General features: G+C 45.6%; 1 protein-coding gene across 1 annotated transcript in view; it reads left to right on the top strand.

Annotated features, from left to right (window-relative positions):
- Window positions 1-898: 898 nt before the first annotated feature.
- Window positions 899-15954, top strand: part of znf385a (zinc finger protein 385A) — a 56558-nt gene continuing 41502 nt past the window's right edge. The window contains exon 1 of the mRNA XM_053425597.1: window positions 899-1614. Coding sequence (XP_053281572.1) covers window positions 1605-1614 — 10 coding nt within the window. The 5' untranslated portion in view covers window positions 899-1604. The remainder of the gene's footprint in view (window positions 1615-15954) is intronic.

Raw genomic sequence — 15954 nt, 5'->3', positions numbered from 1 at the left:
AAGCGCCGAGCTTCTCAGTAACATTGTGGCTGTGTGATTTTCAAAAGGTCTCTCACTCTCTCTCCCTTCCTCGCGCTCTGTGGCTTCCCTGTGATTCCTCTTTACAGTGGGGGCTGACTCGAGAGATAGAAGCAGAGAGTGGCTCTTGGACATGTTAGCAGACGCTGTTTGAGTGGCTTCTCGGCGTGAAGGAAGTGGACCATGAGGAGCTGGCCGTGAAGCCCGTCTTCAATTAGTGACCGCATTGCTGTGGTCAACAGTGACATTCTCCCACAGACCTTCCTCTCCTGTGTCTGTGTGTGCGTCTCTGTATTCCATCCTCCCGGTTTTCTCTGTTCTCGTCACTCCACGTCTCTTCATCCCTCTGTCAGTTTGTATTTAGTTTAATCTCTGCCCCTCCTTCTCCTGCTTCCTCTGCTCTGTCGCTTTCTATTTCATCTCTACTCTCTTGCTTTCCATCCCCCCCAAACACACACACACACACACACACACACACACACACACACACTCCCCGCTCCAATCCCAGTCTAAATTCCATCCCTTTGACGAACACAGAGGCTGATAAAATGTGTAACCTTGCCTGGGCAGGTTAGGAGATGGAGGGAGAGACAGAGCCCCACAGATAAAAGGTTAATCCTTTAACAAGTCCACATACACATGGAGTCAAAGGACAGCGAGGGGGCGGCGTGGCAGACAACAAAATGCAATAAACAGCTCTGACAATCAGGGGAAGGAGGGTGAGTCTCCTTCATGACTTCCACTCTGCATGATGACAAGTGTTTGCTGCTGCTCCCATTGGTCGAGGCTGCCACCAATCGGGGCAGAGGCATGTAAGGTGCCTTTAGGTTATACCCAACCCCAAAAACAAGGAGCAGGGAGAGAGAGAGAGAGAGAGAGAGAGAGAGAGAGAGAGAGAGGCAGGTCGAGAAAGTGAGTGTGTGTGTGTTTTACTAGAGAGACCAAAGCAGGCGCCGACTTGACAGAGCACTGAAGACCTTCCCTCTGAAGCTCCCAGTGAGATGATGCATCTGAGGGGAAAGTGCATGTCAGCTGTTTGTTGGAGACCTCTGCAATTCCTCCTGGCCGCTGTGGAGAAGATGATATTGGCTGTGTAGTCACCCCCTGCGATTGGCTGTCACACTTTAGGCTCCCCCTCCTCTCTCTGACTCCCTACTTCTCTCTCTCTCCCTCTCTCTCTCTCTATCTCTCTCACTACCCTGTGCTTCTCACCCCCTCCATACTGTCCTCAGGCTTTACCTGAGCCACAACTGCAGAAGCTCTGGACCCCCCCCCCCACACTCCTCCTCATACACACACACACACATACACACACTCGCTCTCTCTGCCTCTCTCCCTCACCCACACGCAGAAACTCAGCTTTTCACCTGGAGAGGACAGGCGCTAGGGAGGACATGTGCAGCAGCAGCAGCAGCAGACTCTCCTCACATCCAGTGCTGCCTCTCTGAGTTGCCTCTTTTTGGAGAGTGGGGAGAGAGGAACTCTGAGAAGAGAACATTTGGAGCCGTTCTCCCTTGGACAAAGCAGGAGAGAGGGGCAGTGAGGGATCTCTTGTCAACCCAGGGACACCAAAGGCAGCACACAGCATGATTCTAGGTGAGTTGTGGCTTTTGTATTGGGTGGACGGAACTTTTTAAAGGTCAGTCGTGCTCTCTCGGTGCACTCATCCTTATTCTGGACCAGCAGCACCTCTTCATTACTGGTCTGCACTGCTTGGTTCCCATGCCACACAGACATCCGTCACTATTGAGTGCTGGCTGGGATGAACCCTTAAATCATGGTTAGTGGGTGTAATTGCTGTAATAGCGTGCCATTGATGGGGCAGGTGTGAGTGATGATGGGGAAGGTCAAAGTGGACCGTATTATTATGGGCTGTTTGGTCACATGACCAGGCTCCACCATTCTCACATCCTGCTTGGAGAGCTGTGGTGACAAATATGGCTTCACACCAACGTATTGGTAACCATTGGAATGCAGATGTGCACAAACACTTGACATGGACTTAATCACGCAAATATGCATTTCTTTAGGAAATTTAAACCCAGTTTCTATGCACACTTCTCCTCTATCCATCCTAATCGGCGATGAGCAATCAGGTCATCACACAAGTGTCCTATTGTAGAGAAAAACTAGAAAAGAGTCGGTGCTCTGCTCGCTGCACTGTACAGCTTTGAGGTATTCTTCAGGGCTGCGCTGTTCTGAGTCAGCCGGCGCTTTCTTCTTTAGTATTCCGCTCTCATATTGGCCGTGTCTGAGAGAGAGAGGGGATTCTGTGTGGTCTCCACAAAGTCAGCCTGTAAATCCACACAGACGACGGGAGCTACGCATCTATGTCTAGTGAAATGACTGATCCTGGATGTATGGATATGATAGCAACAACTTGTGTGTTTGTGTGTGTGTGTGTGTATGCTCACCAAGCAACGCATTGTGTGTGTGTGTGTGTGTGTGTGTGTGTCAGCTTGTGAAAGTCTTCTAATGTTGTGTTATGTGCCCCAGAGACTTGTGTGTGGCTACCTTGCATGCATTTGTTTAAAGTGTGTGTGTGTTGTTATGGGCTTGGCTAGAGGCCACTCTGTTTTAGCGCATGCCTGGGCTGATTCCTGCTCTCCCGGCAGGCATGTTTTTCAGGCAGACATCTCTAATGATTATAGGGAGTCGTGTTGTCAGAGGTGTGTGAGTTTGACGTGTGTTCAAGAAACTCCCGTGAGGTAAAGGCTTAAAGCAAGTTGTCAAAGTTCACGCTGAACAATGACGGAGGAACTTTTGCACTTTCACCAGTTTATCCTTTGTTTCATACGGAGATCTCTGTCTGTGACTGTGTTTGTGCCAGGGTTACATTTCCAGGTAATGCGGTTGGTCAAAAGTGAAAACTGTTTCCTTGCTTCAGCCCCAGTTAACAGTTAGGCAAGCACTGTCTTGATCAGCTCGCAGATGGTAGAAGCCCCCATTAAATGATTTTTGGTCAGGACATGTTAGCGTCAGCTTTAACCCTGAGCGGCAGCTGTGGCACGGTAACAAACATTGGGTAAACTCGCTCATCGGAGCAATGGTTTGAGGGTAGGGTAGTTATTACAGTGGGTCTATTTCAATTGTGGCGGGAGTGATAAAACATGGAATGTGACTTGTGTTGAGCAGAATCATGTTTTCAGCCTCTGCTGTCAGAGTCACTGCACTGCACGGCCGACATTTACAGCAGCCTGAGTGGTGTTTAAACAGCGGTAATGTAGCTGTAGCTCAGTAATGTCAAATCCATGTGGTTTTCATCACTTCTAATGGTGTGAGGAAATCTCTCCGCGCACACACAGCTCCAAAAGCTGACACCGGCTCCTCCTCATTATTAAGTTGTCAGTCAGATAGGTATCTTCTATTATTTCTGTCTGAAAATTGAGTTTCTTTTTTTTCTAACATTCAGCTCTATTTGCATGATGATGTGGCAGCTGAGCGATTTGACATTTCTTGTTTCTTCCCCCTGAAAAGGGTAATGACATTGTAATGACCTTTACAATTCTGGCGCTGGCTGATCTGGACCTCCAATCAGCAAATTAACTGATTCACCTCGCTGATATAAATCTGCAAGGTTGTGATATGGTATCTCTGACAAATGCCGATATATATCATTCATTTTTTTTTTTAAAGCACGCGTAATATAAATGGCGTGCTTCTGCCAGCATTCACTGAATGCATCACTAGCTGTGTCTGTGTGGCTAATAGTCGTTTCCTATCCGTTGTTTTGTTTGACCTTGAGCAAACACCCGTTCCTCATGCGGCTCCGTCCTTGATATCGTATTCACAAATCCATGATAACTAGCTGTGTCTGCAATCCGTGGCCCTGGCAGAGGTCTTTGGCCACTGTGATAGTGATGACAGTCCTGATGCTGATAATGGCCTGGTGTGGTTGTGCTGTACAGAGTGCTCTAAACAAAGCCGCGGGCAGCCAGCTTTGCTCAGCCTGACATGGGCTCTGCACCAAGTTGGGGGGTATGGGGCTGCTGCTGCTGGTGTTGTGTGTGTGTGTGTGTTTGCCTATTTGACTGTGAGTGTGTGTCATCTGGACAGAGAACAGAGCGAAGCGGAACAATGGTGAGCTGATAGAGAACATGATCCGCGGGCTCCTGTAGGTGTAGAACCTCTCGATACAATGTGGCGTCATTGTGGCCAGCCGCCATGTTGAGTGACAAAAAAAGACTCCGCCTCCAGCTCGCCGATGCCCGGAGGGGAGCTCCTGTAGCAGTGTCGTCTCGCTGTCACCCAAAATGCTGCATGATGACTGTTTGACGAGCGTGTTCCTGGGACACTCCATTCTGTTTGGCTCAATCTCAATGTGTTTTGCACAACTGGTTCGGGTTATAATGTTGTTCAGCGGCTCATCTGTTTGAGTCAGAGATGACCTCCACAGCTCAGGGCCATGCGGTCTCTCTGTCTCTTTGTCTCTGTGTTTGCAGGCCCACTCCGGCCTCATCTGTCTTCATAAAGTGTGTCTCTCAGTTGACCTGTCTGCATAGCTATTGCTCATTCCATTAACCGAGCCCCCCCCCCCCCCCCCCCCCTCCCTCCCTGTGACTGCCTGCACACGCTCACCTGGCTCTAGAGGTCAGCTCGAACAAACACCTTAGAATATGTCTGCGCGGATCAGCAGTTTTTTTCCCCCTCCATTTTCTCTGTGACCGCTCTGCTCTTTTGGTTTATGTCAAACTGACACAGTAATTATAACTTCTTAATGAGCCAGATATTTGGTATGCATAGTACACTGAGTCCCTTTAGGCTTCTTTGCATATCCAAGATATAACTGGAACGCCCCATTCCAGCTAAAACTGGAGGATTCTGCAGTGAAACTTGCTAAACAGTAATATGCATTGCTTCTTTCCGATGCTTTGGAAATACCAAGATATCCACAGTCCTAAGTTTACCTTTGAATGATTCCTCACTCTGTGATCTCAGTTGGATGTTCTGTTATTTAAGTCAGAACTAAAAAATGGAGTTGGTAGGTTGTTTCTAAAACACTTTTTATAGGCAATTATTTTTTTTATTCCTCTTCACGTACCGATATTCATCGTTACGTTAAGTTGTCCTGGCCCACGCAGGACTGTAATAAACACAACCAATCATCTCATTTGGACAAAATGAAATGATTTGCTGGAGTACCGGTCTGTCACTAGCTGGCCTGCCTGCCTAGCAGAGGAGACAGCCAGAAGTTAGTAAGCAAGTCACAGAGAGGTCTTCTTCCAGCAGCTGTCAGTCAGTGCGCGCTCATGTGTTTTCAGAGTGTAGCTATATCTCAAGGGCAGTTGAGACGGGTGGGACGTATCAGTGTAGCCTGCTTTTTCTAGCTTTCCCAGGATTACCAACCCTCACTTTAATGTGCATGCTTTACATTTTCCCAACAAGTGGGACACTGGCTTCATATTTCACCACATTGTTTTGCTGAATATCCTGTTTCTCTTCAAGGGGAATATCTTTCTGGCAGCGACTCGATGTAGATGGGCTGGTTCTCTAAACTTGACCCAGGTCAGCTTTCAGTACCTCCTCCATATGGGTAGGGGCTCATTGATAAGACTTATTCCCACAATCATAATTAAAATAGGCCTCATATCTCCGGACTAACCTAGGATCCAAGATTAAAGTGACTCTGTATACTGTGTCTGTGCATGAGTGGATTTATTTATGTGGATGGGTAGAAGAAGAAGAAGTGGCTGCTCTCTTTCTCTTTTCTAGTCTTTCTCTACTTCTGTATCACTCGTGGTTTACAGAAAAATCAGTCCTCAGTCAAAAAGCCACCATAACAGGTCTCCTCTCCTTTGCTTCCTGCCCTCCCCTGCTCTTCTCTATTGCTCCATTTGTTTATGCTGGAGTGACTCTATGTCAGCAGGTTGTCAATATTATTTGTAAGAGACTCTAATAAATAGGCCTGTTATTGGACTGGTGGGAAGACAACCCATTGTGTCTGTGAGTGGCTCTGTGTAGTTGTGCGTGCGCGCGTGTGCGTGTGTGTGTGTGTGTGTGTATGTGTGTGTGTGTGTGGGCGATCAGTGTGTGTAGCACTGCAGAGGGGAGGGAGGTGGAGGTGTCTGTTCCTCCTACTCCCACTGCTTCACTGGCGTCACTGCAGTGCCCTCTGTCAATGACCATTCATTAAAAGCAAAGGCCACAGCGACACAAGAGTATGCACGGTTTCAATTTGTGAATTTGAGTGATGAGGCCTTTTCACTTTTCCCTTTTTTTTACGCAGAACACACACTGAATGTTACCATGATGCAGCTCCTCTGTGAACGCATATACATAAAGGATGTGGGCTAAAGTTTACACGCTCACCGGCGCCGGCACCTGCCACCGCCAGCAGCTCGGTGCTGTTGCTCCGTGAAGCGCAAAAATGCACCTGTGCGTGATTATGGTGTCACATTAGTGCATTCACCAAGGAAGCCTGGCTGACTTCTTACTGGGAGTCCTGGGGCTACAAGACACCTGGGAGTTGAAGCCTGGAAAATGCTCTGAATGCTTCAACGCATCGCTCTGATCACAAAGTGGAAAGAGGAACAGATGATTCTTCACACTGCAGCTCTCTAGGGTTTACAAAGTGCCACTGTCTCCTTTGTCATTTAGATTATTTATTTTCTATCTCCTTTTCTTTGGTAAGTCTTTGTTTAACTGCACTTTTACTCAAAGCCCGAACCTATTGATATGTTGATTGGCAATTACATTTTGATTTATGTTCATGATCATGCTGAACTTTTGATCTTTGCTTGATTATTAGCAATGCAGGTACGTGTCCACAACCTTCTTGTACTCCTCAGCTTGAGATAGTTAGGACTGAATGTCTTAGTATTCTGTTAAAATACAAATACAGGTTATTATTTTGGCTGTTATCATAAGGATATTAAAATTGCATACTTATTCTGTTAGGTAAATGTGGGGACTCAATTTCAACCAGAGCCCGACAATGTATACTGACATAATGTGTATCAGAGCCGGACAGATTTTTCAGATATATTGACTGATGTATATATATTTTACAAATCTGGTCTGTAATTAAGAATTTATTTTAAAATAAAACCTTATTATAAATAACTGTTGACAAAGAAAACATAAAAAGTCAATAACAACAGAATATCGAGAACTTTAATCAAGCAAATAAACAATTTTTTCTTGCACATCTTATCGATATGTCGGCTGATATTATTGGCAACCAATATATTGATATTGTGTTGTACGTTTCATACAAGAGCAGCTATACTATATTGGAGAAACATAGCTTCATAACGACCATGCTTGGCTACTTTTACAAGGTCAATTTCATTTAGAATTTTTCCAAATCATACACAGCCCTCTGATGCTACAGTGCTCAGAAAAAAGAGGAATGTGATTTCCCCTCGGTTTTCACATTCGAAAACATATGAAATACAGTTAATGCCGGATCCAGTCTCTGAATTTTCTCTCGGACAATCACGCTCATCGAGTGTAAAAACTATTTCATCAATCAATTATTGTGATAATTCAGTAACAGTGGTGAGAGGGGCTTCACTCACGATTTCCCGAACAGCAGCCAAGCATAAAAAGGTTTGAGCAAAACTAACGTTTGGCGGCGATGGATGTTGCATTAATCATGTCTGCTCTATTTCTGTGTGCTTGGTGGTGAAGATCGGTAGCAGAGGAGGGAGAGAGAGAGAGAGAGAGGCAGACATAAAATGGAGTAAAAAGTGTCCTCATGAAAGAGAATTACCTCCATCCAGCTCTGGGGGGAGAGGAAATTCCTCTGAGTGCAGTTGAGATAGGGTTTCACACAAAGACCAAAAGAGAAATCAATTCTCCTTGAGATGCAGCAAGGTCAATTCATAGGGGCATGGCTGTAGAGGAGAAAGCTGAAGGGAAGGAGGAGGAGGAGGAGGAGGAGGAAGAGGAAGAGGAGGAGGAAGTTGATGAAGCAACCAAAGAATGGGAGAGCGGGGCTGAGTGAATAGTGTAGGAGGAGAGAGACTTAAGGGAGCATTGAAGGGATAAAGTCGGGGAGGAAATGAGCAAACGGTGAGATGAGGAAGACTAAATATGTGGTGAGCGGGGGGGAGATGGTTTTTCGTTTCAAGCCGGCCTATGGGGAGAAATCTATGCTTCCTTGCTGACTGGATGCATTGAACTGTAGTCTCTGTGTATCATCTGACTCATGCAGAGGGGAATTGTGAGCAGTGTATCTGACACACTGTCGGGCATGTCACCCTACAGCCCTGTGTGAACTTCACTTATAGCCACAAGGACGTCTCCTCACTCTGTGACCTCATCCACCCAAGCAGCTCAGGCTTTACTAGCACGGGGTTAGGCACACAGACTCAAGCAATCGTGCTTTTGCTTCCAAGAAGCCTTGAGCTTGCATTTAATCCTTAAAGTTACATGAACAGCTCAAAATAGCTTAAATCTCCAGCCTCAACGCCTTCCCCCAGCCATCAAAATCTCCTCAGCCATCTGAGTGTTTTAATGGTTTCTGTAACGGCTGATGAGACGCAGAAAGTGCAGGGTGATTAAAGAAGGCGGCAGTAGGCTGAGGTCAGACCTGCCCCTTGTGGCATGTTGCCCATTGACGGCGACTGTAAGAGATCTCTTTTGGAAATGCTTTAGTTCTGTGTTGGACGAGAGCCGGGGAGTTCTCTCCCTAGCAGGTAGTTACGGGATCCGCGTGGCGCAGGGCTTAGTACAGGCGTCTGGTATGCACACCTGTCTCCACACAAGTTCTTCCCTGAACAAGCGGCCCTACCCCTCAGAGAGGAAGAGAGGGTGGGGAGGAGAGGGGGCTCTGCCAGGACCTGCACCACAGCACCCTGCCCCTGCCTAGGGGCAGAGCGGGGGAGGAGAAAGGGAAGATCAGGAGGGTGAGCTGCAAGAGGTGCGGATAAGAAGGCTGTAAGGGACACAGGGGTAATTTGGTATCTGAGGTCATCCCTTACTAAGTCTCTACCTTGTGGCTGGTGTCACATTTGCTTCCTTGATTTCCTTTTATTATAAACACATTTATTTGATTTAATATAAATTAAAGCATTGGATGTTAACAAGGACTGAATTCTCAAATCTCAAATCTCCTGCTGACAGCTTCTCCGTGCAGCGTCTGTTATCGGATACACGGATGAATATTCTCCTTCTTGTATGCTCAACACAGCTCTCAGCTAACACAGTGGCTGTTAACGCGGTTCAAGAGCGCACTGATTAAATGTAACACATGGATACGCAGAGAGGAAGGATGGAAACAAGCATCTCCATTTAATTAGCATAGTCAGGATCGGTGCAAATGGCCCGGACGAGACAGGACGAAGCGCCTTCACATTGTGTTCTTCACATCTGAATAATGTTGGTTAATGTTTGGGCTTGTGATTGGTTTGCTTATTAATTCAGCATCAGGGTTTTGACGGGGTGTCAAAGCACAGCAGTAACAGGCACATATATATTGTAACAGCACTGCTTTGGCCTCCGCCCTAAATGTTCTCATTTGCTCCAGTGATAGCTTGTGTAAATGTGAGAGATTGTATTTACAGTAGTACCGAAGATGTCACAAATCTTCATTAAAGGATTAGCCGTCAGGGAGACAGCTTGTGTTCCTTTGCTTTTACTGGTGGCCGTGAATCCACTGCTTTCAGCCCTGGTCTCTCTCCTTCTTGTCTCCTTTCACTGCAGCTCACCTGAGAATCTCCCACTCACACCACGTGCACACCGCGACTCTGTATTTGTGCCTTTGTCTTTGTCTCCCTCTTTACCCTCCGCTTCTCATCTCATTCTATCTCTGACTTTGTCCCGCATATGTTTAAATCTGCATCTACATCATGCTCACAGATCCTGTCAGTTTGTTCCCTTGAGGTGCATCAGCAGCCCGGTGGGCACTCATACTCAAGACAGAACAAATTAAGGTCACAGCAGGGAGAGCCGAGGCAGTGAAGGACAACATGATCTGCCAAGTATATCTGTGTGTAATGTGCATGTATATATATATCTATATATATATATATTTATTTGCCTCTTGCGACCTTTAATCATTGGCACGACTCCGGAGAGATCTACTGTCAAATGACTCTGGTCCTGTTCAAAGGAAAACTGACCCCCATTGCACCATTTTGCAGGATAAAAGGGGCCTACCCCCAGTCTTTGAATCCAGGCATGAAAAACAGAGTGATGAATGCTCTTTTGAAGGCTCTTTGATTTCACCTGATGAAGACCACAGGATTAAATTCCCTCTTGTGCCTGCTGGGAGCGTTGTGACTCATCTCAGGCTGTTGTCGTCCCATCAGTGCTTCGCTGATACCCGGGGGCTCCTGTTCACACACCTTGGTGGTGAACATACACAGAAGCCATGGACACACTGCTGAGGCAAACTGTTGTCTCTTTGTTGTCTATGGATAGAAAGACTAAAGCTATATGTTAAAGGCTGGTCCCGATGGGGTCCATCTCTGCCATCCTGAGCCCCGGACCTCCACTGAAGGGCAGTGTCGTATTCTGCCTGACTGTGCGCGACTGTGTAATCCATAGCTGCAGGGAGGGTGACCTTCACAGCAGGCAGCCTCACAGCAGCCTGCGACACAGGCACTCAGGGAAGAGGACAGGCTGGACACGGGGCTGGACACGGCAGTTCTCTGCACGTCTGCATGTGATTCTCTGTCTCGTGCGACTGCCATAATGAATATTTAATTGTTCTTTTCCTAAAGGCTGTTTAAAAAAAAAGAAACACATTCATTTAATCTTCTTTAGTGATTCCCATTTTTTTTATATCATTCGAACAAGGCTGGACTTGAAACATCTTTGATATTTATCTTTTATGCGCTGCAGGGTCTAATGGAGAAAAGCACTATAAAAAATCTAAAAAACAAGTAATACAGATTCATTTCTGGCTTTTATCTGCAATTGGAATGGATACAATTGGCATTTACTCCCAGGTTAAATGACTCTGCAGTAGACTCAGGTTTTTATCGACTCTGGCTTAGATCAGCAGGGAAGAAAACGTGACAGCCAGGTGATCGCTCAAATTTGGCAAGACAGCGAGTCGAGAGCGCTCCTCAATTTTTGGCGCATGTGTGACGTCAAACGTGACCAATCAGGCGAGAGGCAGTGGGAAAGGAGCCAATCACTTTAAGCGGGTGAATCCGTATTTAGAAAACCTGTGTATAACTGCAGCTTTTGTTATTAAATATTTATCAGTGAAAGTCCCATCGTTGGCCATTAAACCATTTCCTGCGGTTCACTGTTTGTCTTGGACAAAGATGCTATTTGCTATTTTTTTCAATGATGGCTGTTTGCATCCAGTGCATCCTGCTGCCTGAAGTAACGGTGACACCAGAGGCAGAAGAAGTTATTGACAGTTGTGTGAGTAGATGACGCAGCCAAATAAGTCCCCCGCTCATGAATGATGCATGTCCCCACCGGCTCTGATGGAGAAAGAGAGCAAAGCTGGATGACAGCTGGGGTGCTGTGTGTGCATGGTGCAGAACAAGGTAAGTCTCTTTATGGCACAGTCCACCACTCTCTCTCCCTCTCTCTGTTTGTCTCTGTCCCTCCTTCTTCTTTCTTTTACTCCCCCCGTCAAATGCACACAATTTAAGGGCTTCTCAGTGGAGATGTTCCTCCCTCGGGTCTGCATTGCCACACAGTGACCTCAAAATGGTCTCCTCAAATGCTCCGTCTCTCCCTCCCCTAGCTTCTCCCCCTTGCTCTGTCATCCTTTGACTCCCTCTCTCTCTCTTTCTCCGTCTCTCTCTTAGCATCTCCATCTCACTGAGCCCCCTCTATTTTCGTCAGAAACAATCACTGTATTTTCCGTCTCACTGCCCTGTGCTGCCGCAGTCTGAGGCTCTGATAGCAGGAGGGAGGAAAAGAGGGATGAGAGTGCAAGGGGGGGGGGGGGGGGGGCGTGGGACATGCAACACGCAGTCAGGAACGGGAAAGGCAACATAACGGTTTGTTGTCATCGGCACTGTAGCGTCACATCTGTCTGTCCTTTTAGCTGCGCACCAGACTGTGTGGGTGAGCTGTTTGTCGGTGGCGTGAGGCCACTGACACCACAGTGACACCAGGATGACAGTAGCTAAAAGTATGCATGCGCACAGACTTGTAAAAGCATGCAAACTGCATATGCAGACTTCATCACCGCTGCTGAGGGGAGACACTTTAGATTACTGCCACCATGCTTCTGCTGATTTGGCTTTGAGTGCTAGCGTACCCGGAGTAAGAGCTCCCTCCACAAGTAAGGCCAGGAATATAAATTATATCCGAGACGTTAAGAAATCTTTGCCATAGCTGCGGTCAAATCTAAAATAGCTCCAACAATTACAGTTGCAGCCTTCGATTTACACATGTCATATATATCGAAGTGTTTCGGAAATAGAAGCAACTGGACAAACAGGGAGGGGTGAGAGGGAAGTGAACACTGCAGTCTGCGTTTTTTCCTGTGGCTGTTTGTATTGTTGCAGATAAAACCAGTGTCGCAGCTGATCCAGTTTTGACACATTCACAAAAGTGCACACACACACACACACACACACTCACACACACAAATATACATATGTCAGCATTGGCCTTAGGGATTGCATCAATATTCATTGGATCTGAAACTCTGACTTGTCCCATTTGCTTGGTCCAAGACAGACCAGGGAGGGTGTTACTCGGAGGATAATTGCTGGTGATAAACTACCTCTTCAGACACTGCTACATTGATTTGGACAGAGCATTTGTGTAAGGGAAAGCAACAGTGATAGATTTCAACACTTTGCAGATGGACCCGGCGAGCATTTGAATAAAACATTGCGTACGCACAACATTGTTGGGGAAAGCCATTAACGCTCCGATTAGTTAGAAAGTGGCTAATGCCGACAGCCGGTGTGTAAAGCTGTGTGTCTGTACAGCACTCAAACAAACACATCAATCTGACTAACAGTGTGTGTCAACATGCTCCATGATTACCATTCTAATCCCATAGCAGCTCACAGGAGACCACAGGAGATCATTACCGGCAGACAATGGACCCATACGCACATGTGGAGTTCTTTTCCCCCCAAACACTGATATTCTCCATTTTACAGACCATTTGTAAAATTGTGTTTTTGACAATCAGCATAATGTAAATGGCTGCTGAAACTCCCGTTGTGCTTTGCTCTCACATGTACACACCCCCACACACACTCACACACACACACGCAAACAATGCATCTCAGCAGTAGCTATTCAGGCACCAATTTTATAGCACTTCAGCAGTAATGTCATGTAAATGTATTGTGAGTGTTGGAGCTTTCATGGTGTGTTAGTGGAGCAAGCAGCGCCTGGAGGGTAGGGAGGGGGACTGCTATGTGTGGGTGCATGTGTTCATGAATGTGTGTGTGTGTCTGTGTGTGTATTTGCAGGGTACATTGTGTTCAGGTGCTCTGCGACAGAGTCAAGAGCCCCTCGGTTTGTGCTTGCAGATGTGTGGTAGTGGGATGGGGGGTGATCCTGAAGATATTTGAGTGAATTTTAATAGACCTGTTTTTTAAATAAGGGCATAATCTGAAGTGACAGAAGTGACCATGAAATAATGTGTTGCCATGTGGCTTTCACACCTGATGTGAAGACATTATGGTCATGATGATGAGCAAGGTCATTATTGTTTATGAAGATGCTTTTGCACTTTCCTCTTTATAAGACAGTTTCCCCCATTTTGTGAAGCGAAGTGCATCGGCAAGATACTAAACCCCAAATTTCCCCTGATAGAGACATTGGTAGATGCACAAGAAAATTGTTGTATTATTACTAGAGCTGTGAAATGATTACAATTTTTAATCAAATTAATCACAGGTTTCTATGGATTAATCATGATTAATCACATTACCGATTTTCTCGGAATATTTTTGTGAAAACAAGATTTATGACATTTAACTTTTCTTTTGTGCTGCAACTCAACAGTTCTTCAGCAGTTATCATTGCTTTTCCATATGGAACATTAATATAATCTTCATCCTAAACAATATTCGGGCTCCTTAGCCATTGTGTGGTTGAATAAAACTTTTTTTTTTTTAAATCAAACAGAAATTATTTGAGCTTCTTAGCCATAGGATGGTTGACATTTTTTATATTTTTTGTCACACAACCATTAACCACACCATGATACAATCTAATGCCTCTAAAGGCCCTCTTAGCTACTCGGTCTTTAGCCAGTTGGTGAGGCAAACTAACTTGTTCAAATTATCTGACAGTAAAGCTGACCGCTTCTTTTGCACAATGTGTCCGGCGAGTGAGTCTGGTTTGGCGCATTCCACTTGAACGCCCCTCGCCAACCAACACATGCTTTGCGTTGCGGTGGTTAGGCAGGTATTGCTACGGTGAAACGATAACGTCTTCTCGCAGAGTGTGCATATCACCTTGGTTTTACTGAATGTTCGATCTTTGTTTTTTTGGAACACGATCTTCCCGTCCAGAAGGTCCTCAGGTGCATCAGAATTATCCATGTTGTTTGTTTGTTTGAATGGCAGCTGCCGTCTGACTGCATTACGCCGGGTTCACACCGGACTCGGAAGCGACGCCGAAGCGAGGCGTAAGCGCAGCGCCAATCCTCTGGCTCCCATCCACTCCCATGTTAAACCGCAGCGCTGAACACACCGGAGGCTGAAGCGTAGCGTTGTGCCGCGGCTGCCTAGCGCCGTGAAGCGATCGTTTCGGCGTCGAGTCTATTTTTTCCGCTTGACGCGAGCGTATCGCGACAGTGATACGTTCAGTGACACTGAAAAATGATTTTAAACGATATAGATGACATATTTTATATGATATAAATGATCAAATATGCATCCCATACTTTGTATTCACGTTCTGTTGTCTTGGAGTTTTAATTTTACCACTTTTACCAACCACATTATTTAATGTCCCCCTCTGCCCATCCACTACAGCCACACAAGCAGTCATAAAGATAAAAAGAGAGCACGTTAGAGAAGTATAAACCAAAACGAGTCCGTCGATGCAGCTGCGTTGCCTTCCGCGGTTAGAGTCGCGGGACTATTCTGCCTTTACGCCACGCTTCGGCGTCGCTTCCGCGTCCGGTGTGAACCCGGCGTTGAGCGGCAAGTAGTGCAGAGGCGGCGGAATTGGAAGGTCCTTCTGCGCATGCGTTAAATGCGTTAAAAAAAAAAACGAATTAATCCTGTAATTTAATCATAACGCGTTAACGCGTTATTTTTCACAGCTCTAATTATTACAAACCATTTACTCAACATTCAACCAGTTTTTGGGGCAAAAGTAAAGCTGAAATATTGAAATATTGATAAAAATACAACATATAGTAAAAGGAAAAACGAGCTGTATAAAACATACATGTTGATGAAATTGATGGATAATACTAAAAGTAAAAATGGCTCATTCCCATATGGGATTCTTTGTGAGGTTAAACGGTTGCTATTAAAAAAAAATATGCTCTTCTTCTTTCATTGAATACAATCATTTTCAGAGCATTTTTCTTTCTGGTGACTAGCACTATACGGCTCCTTAGATTTACTGCGGGTGAAGCCGATTTAGTACTTGGCCACTGTATTTCTTTAAAAACTAAATTAAACTTAGAAATCCACGTTTACTTTTACAAAGCTCGTATTCTGCATTCCACCACAGCAGCATTTTTCACTGGAAAGGAGCAAAGGAAGAAAGTTAATTGTTAGTTTGTTGGAGCTTTATGAGTGTGAGACGACCCAAAATAACATAAATCCACACATTCATAACAGAGAGCTACTCTGGCAGATTAGTTTAGAAGTAGCTGAAAATAACTCAGGCCAGGAACACTTAGTGTTTTTGTTTAAAAAAGAAGATTGCTTTGTTTCAAAGTTAAACCTGAACACGTTAATAATGTAATTAGTACATCTATCCAGTCTTTTTAAATTAGAACTTCTAGCATTATGCGCTTTGTGGATTGTCGTTTGTGATATGAAAGTGAGAACACCTTCATACAGGCAGACATATCTAGAAAGT

The sequence above is a fragment of the Pleuronectes platessa genome, chromosome 6 (genome assembly GCF_947347685.1).
Source record: "Pleuronectes platessa chromosome 6, fPlePla1.1, whole genome shotgun sequence".
Taxonomy (NCBI): domain Eukaryota; kingdom Metazoa; phylum Chordata; class Actinopteri; order Pleuronectiformes; family Pleuronectidae; genus Pleuronectes; species Pleuronectes platessa.
The sequence above is the reverse complement of the archived record's forward strand: the minus strand, read 5'-3'. Positions and strand labels throughout refer to the sequence as shown.